Here is a 22,345-nt window from a genome sequence, read left to right on the forward strand (position 1 = left end):
ATTTGCTTAAGTCAGAGTAAAAGTCTATTAACTCTTAAGGGTTTTCTTTGAAGAAAAGTTACTTTCATACTCATTTAAGGATACAGAATACACTCTCTTTTTCCCCACAGACTATGTGTTTGAAGACACAAAGCAATACCTTCACAGAACTAATATTTCAGCAACATGTTTGAAACACTTCAAGATTAATACCAACACTATATTGTGCATTTACCACAGAATTAATCTTAAAGAGCAATTTTATACTGGAAAGTGACTCATCCTGTGTAGTTTTTTTAAAAGACTGAATATTTCAAAGAGCGAATTTCATACCTGTGTGTTCTGAGGTATATAACATTATATATTCTTGCAAGTTCCCTGCACATACCTCTTTTTTTAAAAAAATATAATCATAATACAAATTGTATAGCAGTTCTGCAGAGAATTATTTTTTAGCATGCTGGTTTATTAATTAAGGTCAAGGCACTAGATGCTGGTCTGGAAAATGCATTCCTTCACATGCTATAGATGTGTGAAGCTTTTTTTAACTGAAGATTAAAACGTGAGCATTTACTTACTGCATTTGAAAAAAGAGAACTCATACACTAACCTTGCTTTTTAGAACATCTTTTTCTTTCCTCTGTTGAAGAACAGGTTGAAGTGGTGAAAATTCTTGAGCATTTCTTTTCTGTAGAATGTGATGCCCCAGATGATAACTTGCTTCAACATGTACAGGAGTCAAGATATCCCTTACATCTTTCTACGAAAATTTGAAACCTAATGAGTTAATCATATAAGACAAGACATGTATGCTTATGTTTTAAAGATTATAAGGCTCCCTAGAACTAACTTAACCAGGAATACTTATTTTTTTAACATATAAGTTAATTTCATATGCCATATGGCTCATGTACTTTTCTGGATATCTTTGTCGCTGAACGAGGTAATCAGAAACACAAAAGCATAGTACATTCAATGACAGCATCAGGTATTTCAGAATGGAAGATTCTATTACTAAAAGAAGTCTTAGTGAACCTATTTCTGTCAATAATACCACCTTACACACCTATGAAATGCTGTGCTGCCCAAATAGAAAATTAGGCAAAAATTGGCTAAAATGGAGAAAGTTAACCCGTGGGATAATTCCAGGCAAAACTCATGGGTATTTCTGTATGAAATGAAAAGGAGTTATCCCACGCACCACTAAATCAGGTCATGACTGCATTTTATTTTTCTGTCTCTATTTCCTATTCTGTGTTAAAAAGATTAAACTCCTCAATAAATGACCATTTTGTACATGAAATTGGCTGTGTAGGAATGTTGCAGATCACAGCCCAAACTACCTACTTGTGAAAACTGAACAGCTTGAAGCACCAAGTACTAACAATAGCAAACCTGATAAAATTATTCCCAAAGTGTAGGAGAGAGACAGGCACTGATTGTCCCTCCACATGTCCACTACTTTAATTCTTATCTGCAAGCTTGCTGTGGCCAAATCACATATTATCTAGCTCATAATAATCTTCCACAAGGTCTTCTCTGCATCTGCTTTATATTACTTCTATTAGACTAATTAGCTATTAATTAGTCTTTACTCAAAATACATAAAACATAGATCATCTCTTGCAAGGACTGTACTTGACAGACATTCACACTTGCTTAACTTCAGGAACTTTGTACAAGTACAGACACCTCAGTGGGTGGAAGGAGATGCTTATAACGCTATTAATTAAAGAATTAGAAAGAAAACTGATTTATATGGAAGAAAAAATACTAATGATAGACTATAGGAAGTGATGAGCCAAATCATATCCTTCCTCCTACACAAATACCTGCTGATGCTGGTGCAGCAATCTGTACAAGGTCGGTTGTCAGCCAGATCTCTCTCAGCTTACAAAACTCTTATAAGTAAGTAGCAATTTGCCATTGCTTCTGTAAGTAACATTCACTTAAGTGCAAATACCAGTTGAGATGCATCTGGGCAATTTTCCAGTAGATAACATAAGCTTTCCTTTCTACCCTGAAGCTTTATTGTGAAGAATTGGCTTCTAATGGTGTCATAAACAAAAAATAAGTAAAAGGATAGAAAAAGAAAAATACATGCAAGACTCTTTCCCTGCAGGTTTTTGTGTAGCTGGAGAAAACTGAGTCTGTTTCCCAGCCTCTGTGCAGGACCAGCTCCAGTCATCATCCTAATAGATGTTTGTTTCAAAAAGTCACAGAATTGCTACCTCGAGGATTTTAAAATAATGGACTGGTTTGCCTAACCTTTTCTTTATTACACTTGTTTCCCTTTACATCTAAATATTCCCTGTTGTTAGCATTTCTTTAAAAAATTATTTCACCCCTTAGATAAGGTCTTACAGGAGATTAGTCAATTTTTTCTGAGTTCAATAAAACATGGTTTCCCTGTGTCCACTAGTTTTTATTGTTTGATTGTGGTTTAGGACTTCCACTTCTTCCCATTTATTCTCCAAAATTTTTGTTACAACAGGCAAGCTTCTAAGATATTTGATAAACTGAATCACTTATTCTCTCTTGTCCAGTGAATGGCCTTAAAAATATTATACCCCCCCGGCTGCAGTTGCTTTTACTTTCAAGACAGGTCCCTCACTCATCCCTCAGAGGGATACATCAAACATGAATGCAACACTTCACTTTCTCCAGGGCAACAGCGACGTTAAGACTACTTAACGTCTTAACTACTTATCTATTGCAACTAGGATCTCACTGACTAGATTCTTACGAACTTATTTTCAAGTCAAGTACTATCCTCAGTTTCAAAGGAAGGTTGCCACAGGATCAAACTCTACTTCTGAAGAAACCAACAGCCAACTTCCTCCTGCTGAGCAGCTGGTACCATCTCTGTTACTGGTGTTGACACAGACCTCCTGGGCTAGCTGGCACCTTGCAGGTCTCCAACAGCCTCCTGCCGAATGCCCATTTGCCCTGGAAGCACTTATGCCTGTCTTCTCCTCTGAAGCACTTCCACCAGCAGATTCTTTTTACAACAAAGTTGTCTCCAGTCCTTCACAGACAGAGAACTGTAACCACGTTCGCTACTAATCTGGTCCAGGATTCAGGCTGATATGTCCAGGAGAAAGACCTGTCTGTGCAGGCTTCACTTTCGTGAGCAGAGGAGTAGAGAGATCACTTCCTCAGCACGGTGCGCTTTCTTCATCATATTGTTCAGCTCTAAATTCATTCATGGAACTCTCGCAAGCGCTTTTCCTACCCTATTTCCACCTCTTGATTCTCTGAGTATTCCCCTTTGTGAGTGCTGCATCCTTTGGAGGAAAAAAGTCAAACAATTCCAAGCAAGCGTTCTTCTTCTCACCCTGCTAGTTTTTGGCTCCTTACAACAAACTCACAAACCAGCCAACACTACAAACGTCGAACCACAAACTCTCTTGTAACAATCATCTTCATTTCACTTCCTATGGATCAGGAATGGGTTCTTTTCTTACCAGGTGAGTCTACCTCATCTACTCACAGTAAAAAAGGGGACCAAGACCATACACGTATTATCTGAAATAGTTACAAATAAAAAAACCCATAATAAATGTTTTCTCTGTGTAATTACAAGTTTAAAGATTTTGCATTATGGAGTATGTAAGAAAGTTCCATCAGAAATGTTCAGCAGAAAATATATGTTATACTGTATCTTCTTGGTTGCTCCAAACCACCCCAAGTCAACCATAAAAAATGGGTGAAAAAGTGTCAAGAGTGCTCATGTCCTACTTCACTACTGTGTTTATTATTATTATGCACATTCTCACCAACATGAGATGGCGGACCCACTCACTTCCCCACAGAAAGCTGAGAAAGCATCAAAATTAAAATATATTTGTGTTTGTAACTTCCACAGGTAATGTCTTACTTCCAAAATGATGTCATGCAATTGTAAACAAACAGGTTCTTTTGCAGCAGGTGTGCTTTTCGAAGAAGAACAAAGGATTTACAGGGCAATACATATTGAAAATTACATTACCCTCATAAATGCTAGATGATCTTTGCAGGAAGTATTCTTGCTGTATATCTTTACATTCCCTGAGACTGTATCAGATGTTCCATTGGAAGAAAAATAAAATCTTGCTTGTGTATCCACTTTTCTGTTCACATCAACACTCAAATTATAAAGCAGTACTGCCAAATAAAACCCAAGAAAAATAAAAGTCACAAAACTTTAAGGGATAAAATTTTCATGAAATTATGATAGAAATTACTTCTTCTGACTCACTTCCTTAAGTATATTCCAAAATATCCATTTTGAAATGCTGCGCCTAAAAATTCTCTGACATAAATCCATACCTAACGAAAGCTTCTAGCCCTCTGAAAATTGATTGCATCATGACTGGTCCCTGATACATGCTTTTACATCAAGGACAGTTTTGTCGAGTCGTATTTATAGTTTTCTACCAGAATCTATTTAAAGAAAACCTGCTTCAGTTACTTAGAGGGCTGACATAAAATTTCAACAAACAGGTAAGTCAACAGACACTGACAAATATTATTTAACTTCACAGGTTTGTTTCCATTTAAGTTAGCATGAATTGCTATGATAACAAATTTCAAATAAGTTTCAGACCATCACGGATCTAGTACTTTTTAAGCTCTGCCAAAAGTTGAGTCAGGGTATCTAGAATTTCCTGTAATCTTTCCTATTTTAGTTGAAAAGTTTAATATACAAATTCAGCAAGGGTAATCCAGTCCAACTGCTCATCTTTCACAACAAGCATGAATTTCAAAAGATCTGAACTTGGAACTTCACAGTTCATTGTTGAATGTGTTCTTCATAATGTGTTCCTGAAGGATACTGTATACTCTCATACAGAAGATGTAAGCAATTTAATTTTACCCGTCACGTATTTGCAGGGCTGTTTGCGGTTTACATAGAGAACGTGACAGGAAAGTTAAAAGCACCCAGGCAATACAGTCAAATTTAGACAGTGAATTATTTAAAATAAGCTCACCATGAATACTCCCTCCAATAGATATTGCTTCAAGCCATACCAGTTTTTGCCAAAAACAAAATATGCATTATATAAAATAAAATACAAGATGTATTTTTCAGTAATTGTGATGGGACTCCCTCTCTTTGACATCATGTTCCACAGTGGTCTTTACGATCCATGGCTTTATGAAGGGAACGTCTTTTCTATATTGCTAAGCAGAAGACTGCATCCTACAGCACTCCCCTATGGTTTGGTCCATGTCTGGGAGGACTGCTTTTAAAGGACATCTGAATATCATGCTGAATAATCCATTTGATTCTACATTAAGAAAAGACACTCACAGCCCATTAATTCCTACCTAATTGCAAAGCAACAACCCGACATTTGCATGTGGAAAGTTCAGACAATTTGACAAGACACTCCTGTTGGGCCCTGTGCAAAACAGAATATGGTCCCTGGACAACTACGTAAATGAAAGCATTCACAGAATAAGTGCACTCTATTTCTTTGTCAATCCTAACAGCATGCTACCTCATTTAAAAACCTATCAAAATGACAGATTATGATGATGCTATGAAAGGCACCATCTAAAATGGCACCATTACAACGTAGTTCAAAAGTATGAGTGTGAATCAAATCACACCACTGTTAGGTAAGGTAATTCAGGTACTGGAATTATCCTATCTATGATGGTACTGTTTTAGTACCGCTGCAAAACCCACGTGAAGATACTACTAAGTGGTTGTGCACAGCCTCAGCTAAACTACTTAGCGTCACAACCCAGCTAGCTAGCTAAAAATTGGTCTTTGTCTAAACTTGTTACCATCAAAACTTTAGATTACATCGTTGATGCAATAGACAACTTGGAGTTCTACTACCTTCATCCTCACAGTACCTCACCTTTTTAATGTGACTATCTCTTTGAGGCCATGTAACTCTGGTTACACGTGTAACAGGGATGTGCTGTTATTCTAAACTGAATACAAGTGTAATGGCTCGATGTTATAGGGTAATTATGAGCTTAAAAAAATTCCATTTTTTTAATTTTTCATTTTATACTGAACTCAGAATAATGGTCCGCTAAATGGCAACAGCATTAGTCTGTAAATAGGTGCATTTAAAATTAATACATATACTAGAATTTTTTCCAGGTAGCTTACCAATATAACCAGGTACCTCTCGTCCTGTATAGGTAAAGCATATCTTCAAATTCATACAGATGGAAGGCTGGTCATTTTCCATGCAGTTCAAATTAGTTCGATTTATTGAATTAGGATGTTTTAAAGAAGCTTCAACAATTATCACTGGTTTTGTTCTAAGAATGGAAAAAAGTGGCTGTTCACAAAACACCTCAGATACAGCTTATAGAATCTCTGCAGAATCTAACAATTTCTGATGGAATCTATTTTTATATTTTATAATTATAATTTTTTAAGCTATCTGCACTTTTCAGAATCCAAATAGCTGTATGCACATTATTTGTTGGCTCAAGAAGTTTTAGAATGGTATTTTCTTTTTCTTAAAGGCATTTACTTAAATGTTTCAGTTGTAGAGCATTCTAGAGCCTAATGACTGAAGTTCAAGACACCCAAGAAAAATACCATGAGGTTAAAATATACTACTGAGTTTTATTAAATTGCATTTAAAAATACAGTTAAATTGTATGGTCTTTAAAAGCACTGAAGTGTAGCGCACTCACCTCAGCACCACAGCAGAATCCGAGAGAAACGCACCAACTGCTACATCTGTACAAAAAATTAGATCAATAATCATAATTTGTCTATAGGAATTACTCCTCAGGTACAAGCATTTTGTAGCATATTCACCTTTTGGACAGCATTAAAACACCATTTGCCCTTTATTTATTAGGAGGCATATGCTAATGATATTCAAAGGTGTTCTCTGTCTAGGAGATGATTCCTCAAATATTGCCCACTTTCCATTAACACTGCGTGCTAATTTGCTGGACTTGCAGATATTGGTAATGTGACAATTTGATTTCTAGTCCACATTTCAAAGGCTGATACTGAAAGATGAGTTAGCTAAATAGGAGGTACTTGCCTTCTTTTTAATCCAAATATTCAATATTGCTATACACGTGCACATATACATAAGCAATTCAGTTATATGTAACTGTTATATATGTATGGAATTACACATATAGATAGAAAAAACGTATTAAATTTATTCCAAACTGAAAAATATTAATGCAATAAGGCAAAAAATACACACCGTATATATACCTCTCAAATGAGGTAGCAAAAGTGAACTGTCAAATGAGTAAAGATGTAAGGCTCTGAGGATGTGACTCCCAAATCAGTAAACAACAGGTGACCTGACAGCAGACTACTTGTACACCACTTCTTAGCCCAGCATTACAGATTAACCTGGGTAACTTTTTCTGTTGACATAGCCAGAGCATACAACATGTAATTCATGAAAACTTTCTGCTTTTACACCCACAGGGGCACAACAGGCAACAACACCTGACCTGGCAGAACACCTATCTGCAAAATGTCAATATATTTTGACAATATGTATAAAACAATGAGTATATACTTGGAACCAGCTAAGCTGTTTTGCACCAAATTAGCACTTCTGTGTCATGCACACAAGAACTCCACAACAGCCTTAATCCACTGCTGTGAGCCCTGAGTCAGGTTAATGTAATGTTCACACAGACTGAGAGTCAAGGAACTCGGTGACTCCTGGCAAAATCCAGACTATGTGAAGACCAGTAAGATTTTTAGGTTAGCATGCTAGTCTTGACAACAAACGTGCTTCCAGTGCCCAAACTAGCTCACTGTGACATTAGCAGATGAGATGGCTGACGTAAAAATTAAAATTATATTTTTCTTCCTCTTGTGCACTACAATCTTACTATTATATCCTTCTCAGTCCTTAAATAATAGAGGACTCTGAAAACTGACTGCTTGGCCTCAGGTTTACATCTTTTTTTTTTTTTCCTTCCCAAAATGCAAGATGTGACATGTCATCATAACAACAAATTTTGCTTCTCTTAAAAGTAACAAGTAGTACAACTGTTCTATATAAATCTCTACTCTTTGAAAAATGAAAAATAAACAGAATTGTTTAATCTACCTTGATAACCATTGTTATCTGCATCAACACCACTTGCTATGGATTGTCCAAACATGCTTAAAGAATTACTGACTTGATGTCCTTGTATTCTCTGAGGAGGAAAAAACCAGAAGACAAAATTATTCTTGGAAAGCTAATCTTTGAGTTACAGTTTCCAATGAAAAATGTTAGCACAACCACCCTGCTGCTGAAGGCAGTTACATGCTTACCTGTGAAAGTATACCTCTGAAAATAATATTCCTCAATTACTGCAAATGTTATATCCCATAAACCCTATCTGACTGGAAATCACAGACTATGTAAAAAATTTCTGAAGTCTTTTAAAGTACCCCAGATGGTCTTAGCATTAAAGGGAAAACCCTCTCAAATTTAAACTCAAGGATTTTCTGCATTTATTATTTTTCATTGAAAAAGTGTACCTGTGAAAATGACGGTGTTATTCCATCTTCCCTGCCATTATATATATAAATAACCCCTTTTAGATTATCTTCTTGTGGAGCCCCAATTGCTACATCTGTGGAAAAACAATTTAACAGAAATCAGTTGACTAGGACACAAGGAAGAGTTAAAGATATCCAAGTTGTGATGCATGCAATGCCAGACCAAGTTTACATGAATGAACTGAAAGTGCTGAAGATAGATATAAAACAAATGGGAACAGTACAAACCAGCTCAGAAATCTGACCCAATGCCTTAAGTACTATGTTTCTGGAAAACAAGGACCAAATACAGCAGTTCTGCTCAAGACAAAGTCTGTTCATACCAATACCGACTTTGACCCTTAAGAGGTTATCATGGAGAATAGCCAAATTATCACGGTTTTCTAAAAAAAAAAATAAAATAATAAAAAGTGCCTTGTATTTATGGAACTATGATGTTTTTCTTGCATTCTGCTATTCCCACATGGATTAAATCACACAAGGTACTCTGCCACCTGAAAAGAACCATTTATTCTTCTATGAAATGTGCTCAGCATCTGATAACAGGCTTAAACAGGCATTTAACAAGAAAATGAAGGTATCTTGTTTGTACGAAGGGGTATGTTTTATGCCTAGAAGATTTAATCCCAGAGGGGTGTGGTGACACACAACAAACCAACCCACCCACCCTCAATAGCCCTTACCAAAAAGCTCCATGGTTCAAATAGCTGGAGGTTATTAACCAAAACGTGGAGGGAGGGAGGGAGAGAGGGAGGGGGAGATTAATTACATCATCTGGAAAGTCACTAGTACAAATTAGTAATTGTAAACTTTCGTTTGCAAGTAAGCAAAACTGAACCATCTGCAAATCGGAAATACTGTATGCTGCACCAAACCAAAATCACAAGAAAAGAAGCGCTCTGACGATCTAGCTTTCCTGAACAATTCTCTGATTGAATCCATATTGATTAAATCCATACTTTGGTGTCTAAAGCACATAAAATATGTTATGTCTCTCTATTGGTGAGATGAAAATAGGACAGTCAAGTTGTGTTAATTAAAATTACTCATATGTTCTTAAGGAGGTCAGATTCTACAACACGCACACCACTATCTTCACAGGGCTGATACTGATGGTTTAGATCATTGAAGAAGTTGTCTCTGCTGGGCTTTTTTATTACTTACTACAGACAAATGGTTTCTAACACCCCATTTCTCTTTATATTTTTCTTCCAGCTGTTTTTCTTACAAGATTTCTTTTCCTACCACCACTCCCAGTACTGCCTCCACTTTTCAACGTTTTTGCTCCCTTCAAAAGCCAATCCACTTGTTTGCTCTGCCTCCCCCTGCAGTTTTAGAATGCCCATTTGACATTGCGTCTCATACACCTACATTGCTTTGCTGCTATTGATTTGATTTTATTGCTCTGTTCCTCAGCCCTACAATTTGTACATGGATTTCCTTTACAGTTTGCAAATGCTTGGGGGCAAAACCTGAAAACTTGTTTATAAAATTGTGAAGGTAATGCAAAACAGGAGAAACAAGATTTAACAACAGTTGGAGGAACAGATACCAAAGGGGTGGGGTGTAGGTTGGAAAACACTACTTTAAGGAAAAGGAAACCAGATAACAAAAGAATGACCATTCCAAGCTTTGCAGGTTACGGAACAGGACCAAGAACACAAAGCAAAGAGAAGAGTGAAAGGAGAACCCTGGATCATAGCTGCAAATAAAATGGGTAATTCAGAAGTATGAAGAGAGATATGGCCATGGTAAAGATGCAGCCCAGAAAAAGCTGACAGCTCTTGCACAAAGGATATTAGCTCCCTGCATACAGTCCAGGTTTTGATGATGGAAAAACTGAAACCATCTATGAATTTTTTAACAGCAGAAAACATCTGTCACGTTTTTATCCTGTCCCTATGCCTGTCCTTCTGCTGGAGGGGAGCACACGCCACTGTTTCAGACAGGAATACTGGCCATTCCTATTTGCTCGAAAACACGACAAGATGAATGAAGCACTGGGCCGCATCCCTTCTGCTTGTCTTCAGACTAGCTGGAGGCCTCCCAGTTGGCTGTGTTTTTGCAGGCTACCTGGACAGCTGGTGAATGGTCTTAGAAGGAAAGAAGCTGAGAGCAGTAAACCATAGGGCTTTCTGCAGCAAATAGATTTCAGGCAGTCTGACTGGAAGCAGAAGAGAAGTAGAAGGTCGTGTGAGTCATTCTGGGTGTTATGACACATCTTACATCCTTTCATCTGTTTTCTGTAACTAAAATACCTTTTATCTCCAACTTTCACATGGCATTCTCTTTTTGGTCTCTATTACTTTAATGCTCATTATGGAAGTTAGACAAAAGTCTAGAGACTGAATGTCTCTGCCCTCTGAGCTGCTTCCACCCAAACAACATCAGTGGAAACTTCCACACATATCTCACCATATTTAGAGAGGGTGTTTCAGCCTGGGTGATGGGACAGGGAGGGAGGATATTCTCCGTTTCTGTTTAGGCATCTAACTATAGGTGGCTGAAACAGATGCTCCTGTATAGACAACAGGAAGAAAAAGGTCCCTCCGAGCCTCATTAACATTTTGAATTCACTACTGGGGCATGGCCATTAAAGTCCTTCCCTGTGCTCTCCCATTGCTCTGGGAGCCCATGCTAGGCAACTCATGAGGCACCTAAAAGCCTGACTGGGAAGCAGTCCCTCAAGCCTTCCACCTTGCAGGTTGTTTTCGGTATCGCCATGTGTTTAGTATTTCCTGTTGGTGACACGGAAGCAGATCTTGGCTCAACGTGTGATTTTTATTTATGATGTTACAAAATTGCCAGAGTCTTCTCCAACCATTGTCTCACATGTCTAAAACAGGATTAGGGATTCCACTTGAGGTCCAGCAGCCTAAGTTACAGATGATGTTATTACCTTATGCTCATACTCTTTGTTAAAGTGACAGAAAATAATCTCTTGGTATTACACATCAATGACTGTGAAAAAGCTGTATTTCAAACCAGTGGTGTAGAAAAGAAAGGTCAAGTCACCAGCTGAAAGTATTCTCAGACTTTCATAATCCTTCTGTATATTCTAACAGTTCAATGCTCAGAGAGAATTAAACCCAAGAGGTTTTCTTTATATACTTACCTCCAAACCCATCGTTATCTATGTCTCCTAGACTGGCTATGGACTCTCCAAACCTGGCTGCATATGAGTCACTCCCACTGAGCTCTATGTTCAGTTCTACCATCTTTGCCTCCTGAAGGAAAAGAGAGTCAACAGCTCATTAACAGAGCATCTTCCAGGTGACTTGGAATATTAGTCAAAATATTAGAACTACTTTAGATGCCAATATGTAATCCTGCTGAACAACTTGGTGCAGAAGAGAGCATTATCAAAGATATTTAACAGTATTTAGTGTAAGAATAATAAAGAGTAAGAAAGTGGTTCTTTAGAGAACAGCAATGTGTTCCCATAGCAGACACCTGCAAACAGCAGCAAACTTGTATCAGAATACGGGGGCTTATGGCTCTGAGAAAACCATATTTGCTAAAAAAGTAGTAACAGTAGATGCTTCAGAGCTATTGTTTGGGCCTTAGTTAGTTGCAGGTATCCTGGAGTGATATAGTTATCTGCAAGGAAAACATGTTAAGGGAATGTTAATTGCAAGCTTATATAGGAGAATAAAAATACATTGGTGCAAAGAGGAAGGAAGGGAAATAAGATACAAAAATAAAATTTACAAAGCCAGATAAATTCAATTGCATACAAAAAATAGTGATTGCACTTTCACTTCTGATCCTTAAAAAGAATAAAAGGAAATTCTAATGCATGAACTGTCCTGTTACTTTATTTGCCAAACTGAGGACTACTAGTCTCTTTCCTGACTGCTACCACTAACTGCACACAAATTCTTCACTCCTGGTTTGTTTCCAAAGTGCTAAGTAAGTTGCTGTTCACATGCCAGCTCAGTGGTGAGCATGATAATGGAAGAGCCTGCAAAGAGTCTGTAGCGCCAAGCTGTCACCACCTGAAGTTACAATGAAACAAAATCAGTCTGTCCTCAGTTCTAACACTAGTGTAAGTAATGATGCCATTACAGTTTACACAGTTAGCCTTTGCAGGTATGCTGCACAGTGCTGCTGGGACTGTCATCACGGTTCTACAGTTGATACTGTATGATAAGAGAGAGGAAATCTCTTCTTAGCTTGTTATACTACAATGACTGTGTTATCATGCATTTTTAAGAGAAAATACTTACAGAACCTGAATTGATATACACGTAAACTCTTCCTTCTTCTCTGATGGTACTTTGCATTGGAGCACCAACTAGCAAGTCTGAGAGGCCATCTGAATTCAGGTCTACAGCACAAACTGCAGCTCCAAAGTAAGAGCCAAGCTGTGTGCAAACAAGAAATCACATTAGTTTAATTTTGACGAAGACATGCTGGAAGTTCTAAGGTGCAGAAAAGTAGTATGAAAGATTTACCTTTTTACCCCTCATTTCAAACAGAATATTTAGTTGTTTATCAATGCTAAAGATGTATGCCTAAAATGAAAAGAAAATGTAAGTGGAGTTCAGTAAACTGTAATCTGAAATACTTCCCTATGCTTTCTCTAGAGCATGTGCTAAAGAATCAGCAAAGCAACACACAATATCACAAGATACAGCTATTTACTATTTCCTATCTGTTCCCTTCTTTAACGCCACAGTTCACAGCAACGTTATGTTGACTATCTTCCCTCATTCCTTTAACTTTTCTCCCCAGGAGAAATCATATCTATCCAATACTTGTCTTTAAAACGTTAATCTAAATAGGAAAAACATGGGTGGGTATGCAGGGGTATATTCTTCAAACCAAGAGTATAGACAATCTCTTACTTTACCAGTCTGCTCCTGTTGGGGAGCCCCTCCAATTACTTCTGTACTGGCTGGTGTCAGAAAATGTCCAGCTCCAACAGAGTATCCTGTAAATTAAAAACGCACTAATCAATACTGAAAATGCTATATAAAGAAAAAAGAAAGGGAGCATGACGTACAAAAGCTGTCAACACCACAAATTATTGTCTGACACTCAGACCTCATGCAAGTTAGCAATGAAAACAGAAAATAAAGATTTTGAAATACAAGCAAAACATCGACACAAACAGTAAGACACAGCAAGCAGAAAAATGTGTCAGAAACACTCATTTCTTCCCAGGATCTCAATTACCTTCCATACTCTAAAAGACAATAAAATAAATTGCAAACACCTTCTGCAAATGCATATAATGCACTTGCTCAGTGAGTCCATATTGTAATACAAATAAACCCAATCAAAGCTCCATACAGTGCAACGTGGAAACACCCAATTCAACTGTTACCCTGACTATTGTAACTGGGCTGCAAAGAAATAATGAAATGTAGCGCTACTTATATGCATGTGCACATATACATACACACGCACATATGAAAATGCCAGAAATAAACTGGAGCAAAAGCTTGATTATGTAATAAGAAACCATTGCATCAGCTTTTTAAAATGAATCTACGTAACAAAGTACTGCTGTATGTGGAGACACCTCTAAACAAATAGGACCATATTTTGGTGACAGACATCCAGCCAGAGAATTGCAAACTGAAGAGTAACACCTTAATCTATAGCTACACAAGTCATGCTTGCTTCTTCCAGAATACATTATAGCTAAGTTGAAACAGCGAAGACAGTTAACATATTCCGTTACTCTTGCATTTACTGAATCAATGTTGATTTTCACAGCATGCAGGAAAAAAGGAAAAATCATCTTGGATCAGATGAAAATGAGCCTTAAATCTTTCATCTGTGAAGATAAGTGTCTAGAATTCAAGTTCTCATTAAGCCAGCTTTTTCTTTTCATATTTTAAGCCAGAAGAGGTGAACAAGGCAATTTATCATTTAAAGGTCAACACCTAGTTTTTACTTACTCAACAAAAAATTAAGCTTAAGTGGATGAAACTTAATTTACCTCCTCTGACCTTTATCTTCTATTTATTTTGGTTTTGCTGAAGTGTAAACATCAGTAATTCTAATGATCTTTTTTGATTTTTAACAACAACAAAAAACCAAAAAGCCAAACACACACACACACACAAAAGTACAGTAATCAGATAGCCCTCATTTTTATTGTGGTATAAAAATACTACAGGTGGGTGTGGCCCTGGGAAATCACATAATTGACATTGTAAATTTAAACGCATAGTCAAATGAAATTTTATTTCCAACCCCAGACTTCTCTCCTCTTTGCCATTACTAAAGTTATTCATTTTTCTGAAACGTAATTTGCAGTTCTCAGATTCCTAAAAGAAACTGTCAATTACTTTGTGATTTCTTTAAGGCAGTTTGTTCAGTGCCTATGACTACTCTTTCACCAAGCTCAGCTGATTTGAAAGACTGACATTTATCTAATTTTTTTAAAGAAGTCGGTTATTACTCTCTAAGACACTCTGAAGTAGTCAAGGAAATACTACCAAAAGTTATGTATTACCAGCTTCTCTTTCCATCTTTTTTCTTTTAATTGTCTGGTACTTAAAACAGCTTTGTTTCTTCCAACTTACAGAAAATGTTACAATACTTTTGCACACTATTCCTGCAATCTCTAATTTTTAATTCACTCTTTGACAGTTTAATGAAAATATGTAAATAAAGAAACCAACTATCCCTGCAAGAAGGACAATGTAAGTAGATAATTATGCCTAGTCATGTGCTTGAATTATAGTCAGGTCACAATATAGTTCCACCACATGGAAAAGATACTTTTGTTCATTATTTAAGGGAGAAGCAAACTCAGATTTAACATAAAATAAAATAAAAGTCTCTGGTAACAGAATTAACTCTAAATAGATTTTGGCCTTAAACAATGCCAAGGATGGGATAGAACAGCAGAAGCTGAGGGAGGGGAAAGAAGGTACCTTTACATCCTTTCAACCACATTATGTATTATTATGAGGGAACAAAGCAGAGGTTTAAGTAGCATGGAACAACACAAAATTTCAGGTTCATCACAGCTGCTACTATAGACACACACAGGTGAGCTAATGGTTCCTTTCTATACTTGACTGTAGAAAGGGCAAGTTTAGAGTAGTCTGCTGAGCTACCATTCTGGCTGTTGCAGTTGCACCAGGTCACTGGAGAAGTATTTGCAAAGCAAACTCCAGCTGATCTCAGGTCCTAGGTGGCCAAGTAAACTAGAAGAAACCACACATGCATGCAATGGCCTTCCCTGCACCCTCCCCAGCAAAGTCCTTATGCAAGCTTTTACCTGTTTGCCTGTATCTGGCTTTTGGCTATTAACGAATTGACTCATTCATTACAGAAATTCTCACTCTTATACTTGTAGGAGCAGAAATCCGGAATAAGCTATTTTTTTCCCCAGACAGGTGCAATATTTTTTCTGCTGATTGTTACTGAGAAGCTGGAACAAGCATTCTCTGAAGTTTTTCGTTTGTCCTATAAAAGGACAAATAACCATAGTGATCTGGGTATCTGACCACCTTTTACCAGCCAGTGTCTCTTTTGCTTGAGTTTCCCACAGAGCCCAACTGCAGCCTTTGCAAGGCTCAGTACTGAATTCTGAAGTGTTAGCCACTTTGTATTTCATAACAGTTATTTCATAATGTATACCTGCTTCCTACTGTCAAAAGAAGTGAAATAATAAACAGGAAATGTTTATCCACGTGAACCAGATCTATGAAAGGGAAAATGCAAAAACCAATGGTCACAGGCAAAAATATTCTTGCTCAGGAGTTCAAGAAGGACAAATAAGCTTTTCTTAGTGTGTAGTGAGAAAACTAAAGCTGCTGACAGCTCTTGGCATAAACACCTGCAAGTTCTAGCACTAAATTCAGCTAACTATTTGGATATTGGTACTTGAGTAGGAGCCTCATGGCTGTTTTTGCAGACATTTGTAGATAAGATTTGCCTTCCCATGTATCCTGACAAAGATATAGTCGGAACAGAAAAAAAACCAAAACCAACAAAGACTCAAACCTATAAAAAAACACAATTGGAGGTAGGTCTGTCTCCTAAGGTCATAGGACACTTCCCCTTATTGACAATGTAACTGAGACTTGTTTTCACTGTAACAGAAATACAAAGTTTGTTACACGTGAAACCATTATGTCTTTTGCTATGAAAGCCCTTGGCAGCATTTCAGACTTAACAGTGAAGTGTAAACCATTGCTAACCAGAAGCATCTCTCTACTTTTTAAATCAAAAAATGATAGAAACTCAGTGGAGAGATGAGAAGCTTCCATGTATAAAGAACAGACAGGAAACAAAACGACTTGAATTCTGATGTTAAAAAAATCAGAACACATCTTGAGAACCGTTGCTTCTGTGATTAATAAAGCAAGCACTGATAAACACTTTGAGATCAGCTATTTAGCTAATTATTTGGCTTATAATTTTGTAGAGTATTAAATACTTTTAAGTACCTAGATAACTGCCAAATTTCACTTGGTTATTTGAATCTGTATAAGCATGGATTGTATTTGCAGTTGTATTGTATACAAAAACAGAACCAGTCCAATAAAATGATCCAGGGGCTCCCATTATAATTAAGTCCTAAAAGAAAAACAAAAGAAAGCCATGTTATTCATATTTAAATTTTCATGAAAATAAGCAAAACAAGCCAAACACTTTTCTTTAGAACCCCTGTGAATTCAATGAAATTCTACTGGAGATGCATCTGGCTCAGTACTGGAGGATTACCACTAGATCACATTTTTCAGCCTTTCTAAAAATATGTTTATTAAAAACTTTCAGCTGTGAACAACTTAAGAGAGCAACAAACAGGATACTGTCTTCTCAAAAGAGTTTTTTAGAAATCATAACCTTAGGGTGAAATGGAGATTAAATAATACAGAACATTACTCTGAAAGCAAGAAGATAAGCGTTTTTAGTGTTAAAGTTACATTAAACACTACTTTAAAGAGACTAATAAAACTACATACTCTATTAAATTCATGCTCTTTTTCCAGATGAAAAGTAACTTCGGATTAAACAAGGTGTAAAAGTATTCATGTCTTATCAAGATTCAATTAAAAAGAAATGAGAAAAGTCTGTTTTTATCCTCCCACAATAAAAGACAGCGTTAATGTTTGCATTTACATATACACTTTTATGTATATATATATGTATAAATAAGTATAAATTTGGTATCTTTAATACACACCTCAATGTAAAAACTTGACATTCCAGCCTGGCATGACCCATGGTTTTCTCCAAACTTTCGCACATGATCTGGGGATGGGCAAGAAATATTAAAAAGAATAAGCAGCACACAGTTTCAGAACTTTTTACCAGGTCTTAAACAGAAGTTGAGACAAGTTAAAAAAAACCCAAACCAAAACAATGTTGGTTTTCAGTTCTGCAATACAATTAAAATCACTGGATTCCCTATATAGCCTTTAGCTTCAATATAATATTGTAAAGAACTCAGAGCACTATGGATCACTTGATCACAGCTGCCTTTAAAATCTTATGACTTTAAAGACTCTACTTTTATTTTTAAATTGTTCTGTGAATGAAATAGCACAAATAGTTTGAGCAGCACAGCTAGATAAGCTTCTCTCCCGCTCTGTATAATTCAGGTGTAATCTGACTGACAGGCTTACGTATCCTGATAGGAGTTGCCCTGATGCTCCACTAGTGCTTGTGCTATGGCTACTTTAGACACCCTTAGCAGCTGTTGTTACATCCAACTCTCCCAGTTCTGTTTTCCTGCTGTTCTTTGCTAACTGCCTCCCAACAGGGTTCCCTTCATCTCATCCATACAGTTGTTGACTTAAAAAGTCACCAAAGATAAATGCATGATTTCATCAATGCTCGTAAACATCTCCCAAAGCCAGCAGCAGGACGTTTGATGGCGTGACTTTATCAGTCTGCACAGAAAGGCCTGATCGTCAGCTCATCCCTGCTTTGGCAAGGGGCAGGGTCATGAGATTGTTCCCCTGGATGGGATGTAGGTATGAAAGGAAGGTAGGGATAGACTTGTTTATAACTTCAGGTCTTGACCCTTACTCTGCTCCTAAAGTCCTCTGAGGAAGGAACACTGAAGGTCTCACGCCACAGCAGTGGCCTTGGCAGGAGGCAAGTGAGAAACAGGGACACACACCCCGTGTCAAGGAACTACAGCAGCTTTGGATCAAAGGCTAAGGAGCAGGCAGCAACAGTCATTTACAGGCATTAGTGCTGCTCTGCTGGGAAGCACTCTCCTGAGCAGAGCAAGCAAATGACAGAGTAAAGGAAGGACAGATGTCCTCTACCGGCCTTTTTTTGAGGAGCACACATCCTCCGGTGATCCAGTCCAAGGAGCAAGTATCTTGACGCCCTATTTAAACTATTCCTTTTACCTGTTGAAGGCAGCTTTTCTATGAAGTGATTAACATCTTGCTAACAAATTCACATCATAAGTTAGACTCGTATCATCAGCACTCAATCTTCAAACCTTTGGCTGCAGAAAGCCTGCTCTTCACAAACTGCACCATGCAATTCTGTACATTACCATTTCTATAGAGGGCCCAAGCCTTCTGCTTACCTATATAGCATGGGCATATTCTTCTGCTCAGTTCAGTTCGAAAATCAGAAGAGATGGCGAAACAAATACCATATGGGAGTTTGTGTTCATTTTTTATGTAAAAGATATTTTTCCATCTATGTCCACAAGCCTACCAATAAAAAAACAAGATGTTTGACACAGAAGCATAAGAAAAGTGAAGGCCGTCTGATGCACAGACATGCAGCTCCAGCGGTTAATACATACAACGACAGATCCATTTTCTTTTGGCTGCCTTGATAAGCTGACACCCAGCCACTGATTATCACGCTCTTCCAAACAAGTCTTCCCACAGCGCTCTCCACTGGGGTTGCCTAGAACACAAAGACCACCACTCTGAACAGGGGGACAAGCTGAAGGGCCATGTGGGGGGTAACAGAAGCACCCAAGAACTCTATAGGGAGACTACAGTAACTCAGGTTTGGTTGATCTGACCTCTATCTCTGTCTTACAGAGGCCATGTAGACTTTTTACTTTCTTCCCAAACAAAGGTATGATTGCACGTAGCCAAAGGGAGCATTCCGGTTCTGAACATGATAGGTTGGCAGTGAGGACTGGCTTCTCTGTCATTATCGAAATTAAGACCAAAAGTAACATTAAGCTCATTGTGGTGAAGGGCTGGCTTTGCAAGTGTTCTTCAGCCTGAAAGTTCATAAGAAACACAAGTAATACCGTGAGGCTACCTAACTCTAGCCTGATGCAAGCATCTCTCCAGCTAAGTATCTACTGGTAGCAGACCTCAAAATGATCTCTACTGTAAATGTCTATCAAATAAAGGGTGTATAACTGCAATCCCTAGTGGGGATGTCAGATCATTGTGTATGCATGCCCTTGCACTGTTGCAATTATTTAGCAGTACCTCTTTGTTTTTGTCCTTAAGGAGAGTTAGTTTTTAAAACCTAGTGAAATTTCATCTAACCCCACCAAAAGGCTACAGTATTGCCAAGTTAGCAAATACCTGCTTCCTTCTAGAAAGCAGTAGCAATACCCATGGTGAGGAGAAGCTACAAATTTAAAAGTATTCCAAGTTATATAAAGCAAGCTTTTAATCTGTAAGATGTTCATATGAATAAACATTAAGAAAATTACTGAACCAGTATTTTCTATGCACCAGCATGACACAGTTTATGAAAAAGCTTCTTACAAAATAAGGAAATGCATCACATCGTTTGAACAATCACTTTTGCATAATTCCTAAGACTTCCCCAGATTCAATGCAGTGACTGGTGAACCCGAAACTTTTGATGTTTAAAGGGTTGGAGTCACCCAGAAGATGGTGCCAGCACAGACCCAGGGCACCAGTGCTGACCCAGACATTGTCTGAGAGGGAAAATAAATAAACCCCCCACCCTGGCAAAACTGTACTCACATCAGAGCTAAGATTTATTACTGTCCTATGCATTACAGAGTTTAAATAAATACACTTCTAATTTAGCAGACTTCTTCAATTTCTTTTACAGCACAAACAACTGCACAATATTGACTAAATATGGAAACAGAATAAAGGATACATCTAGTCAACTCAGTAGCCAGGAGAAAGATGAATGAATGTGGGCTTTGCTACATATATTCTCACAATCAACACTGACTTAAATGATTTTATAGCTAGAATGTCATGGGCTTTTTGAGAGAAAATGCCAGATTAATGGAATCAAGACAATTCTTTATCACATGGTAAGATAACATCAGGGGTGGCATTTGTAGGAATAAAACCCAACAACCATCCCTACTTCAGAGCTTGTTCCCTGCTGTTTTGCGACAGGCCTATAAATTGACATTTATCTGAATAAACTGCTGGAGCCTTCATTTCTTCTTCTTCCCATACTATCTCTCCACTTCTTCCAAACATCACGCTTTCTCCCTGCTCTGATGGACAGACCAGAGTAGTGCAGTGTGGAATCAGTCACCATACTGCAGAGAGGATGCCACACCCTGCAAACCACAGGTGTACTCTACCTGTTTCCAAAACACCCTTCACAGGGTCAAGAGACATCTGACCCTCCTTCATCTATTTACTACTTCCTCCCCCATGTGCCTTTCCCTAAGACATCAAGGAAATAGTATGCAGAATTTAAGTAAATAGGAACCAGCCTTAGCACTCATAATAACATGATATTCAATTGTCTTTGAGCCAAGAGTTTTATTTTACTGTAATTTAACAATTCCTGTAGGTCACCTGAGGAACAGTAATTAAAACCATGCAAGCTTTTACCCCAAGACAAGCACAAAGTAAAATGTGCTACTTGAAAAAAACAGAAAAAAAAGTTGATTGTTCTGCAGGTTGTCAGTTACAGAGATTTAAGTGATAAGCTTCTGAATTCTCCTACTTGGCTAATGTCAGTGATGTGAACTTCCATGTACTGAATATATATCATTTTCAGACACATGTTTGGAATTCATTTTTAGACTTATGTCACATAGAACTCCTCACTTCCTGAGGGAGACATTTCCATGGTTTGCATGAATTACAGAGCATGTTAATCTGATTGAAATCTCCTCAGAAACAAAGTTCCATTACACTCCCACTTGTAAGAATTAATCCTCCTTTGAATCACAAAAGGCACTTTTGGTAACTCCATTCTAGCAATGCCTTCCTTACGACAATAACTTACCTTGGGTTTGCTTTATAGGGTTTGTGGTTTTGCAGGAAATGGAAGAAGTGGAAAAGACCGGTGTCATAAATTTAGGTCTCAAGAGGTTTTCTGAAACTTTCTGTCAATAAGTCAAATAAGACCAAACAAAGATGACATGAGACATACAAGTAAGTTTCGCTCATCTCAGTGCTTCATTCCTGGGCCTATTTCAGAGGTCCATAACAAGAAAAAGCACCATCATTCCTTCATGCTCCTTCAATTGTACTCCCCTTTTCCTCGGCTCCAGCATACCTTCTTGATTCAGGTTCACTTTGGCCCTCTGCTGACCTGCTGTCTTACATCTCCTTACTTTCTCTGCCTGGCAAGTATTCATTGAAAACGATAGGCCTTTGTGGGTAAGAGAAGCAAGGGCCTGACATCCCAGACGCCATGATGAGCCCCTGCTCAGTGTATGACATTGTGAAAGCTTTACTGAATGAGAAGAGAAAATGCTATAATCTGCACAAGCAATAGAGCAACACTGCATAAACTCAAGAGGACACAGCAGCTTGGTTGCCTCAGGGAAAAGGAGCAGGCACTGTCATAAAGTCACCGAGAGATAAGTAATTGCCCAGCCTGTGTACATTACACAGCTGGAAGATACACTTCTGCTATAATCCCCGCTGCACACATCCACAAAAACAGCACAATCGCATACAAATAAGGTCACAACTTATAAAGCCACTTCTAGCT

At 37.8% G+C, this 22,345-nt stretch overlaps 1 protein-coding gene across 1 annotated transcript in view; it reads right to left on the bottom strand.

Moving 5' to 3' along the window:
- The window catches only part of ITGA4 (integrin subunit alpha 4), a 40,132-nt gene that overhangs the window by 12,691 nt on the left and 5,096 nt on the right, over nucleotides 1-22,345 (bottom strand). Inside the window, exons 3-16 of the mRNA XM_056348116.1 lie at nucleotides 19,227-19,333; nucleotides 19,002-19,131; nucleotides 17,637-17,704; nucleotides 16,897-17,026; nucleotides 13,327-13,412; nucleotides 12,934-12,993; nucleotides 12,706-12,843; nucleotides 11,592-11,703; nucleotides 8,456-8,550; nucleotides 8,037-8,127; nucleotides 6,634-6,679; nucleotides 6,095-6,249; nucleotides 3,971-4,125; nucleotides 590-739 (exon numbers count right to left, since the gene is read on the bottom strand). Of these exons, the coding sequence (XP_056204091.1) occupies nucleotides 590-739; nucleotides 3,971-4,125; nucleotides 6,095-6,249; nucleotides 6,634-6,679; nucleotides 8,037-8,127; nucleotides 8,456-8,550; nucleotides 11,592-11,703; nucleotides 12,706-12,843; nucleotides 12,934-12,993; nucleotides 13,327-13,412; nucleotides 16,897-17,026; nucleotides 17,637-17,704; nucleotides 19,002-19,131; nucleotides 19,227-19,333 (1,523 nt within the window). The remainder of the gene's footprint in view (nucleotides 1-589; nucleotides 740-3,970; nucleotides 4,126-6,094; nucleotides 6,250-6,633; nucleotides 6,680-8,036; nucleotides 8,128-8,455; nucleotides 8,551-11,591; nucleotides 11,704-12,705; nucleotides 12,844-12,933; nucleotides 12,994-13,326; nucleotides 13,413-16,896; nucleotides 17,027-17,636; nucleotides 17,705-19,001; nucleotides 19,132-19,226; nucleotides 19,334-22,345) is intronic.

The sequence above is a fragment of the Falco biarmicus genome, chromosome 8 (assembly GCF_023638135.1).
Source record: "Falco biarmicus isolate bFalBia1 chromosome 8, bFalBia1.pri, whole genome shotgun sequence".
Classification (NCBI taxonomy): domain Eukaryota; kingdom Metazoa; phylum Chordata; class Aves; order Falconiformes; family Falconidae; genus Falco; species Falco biarmicus.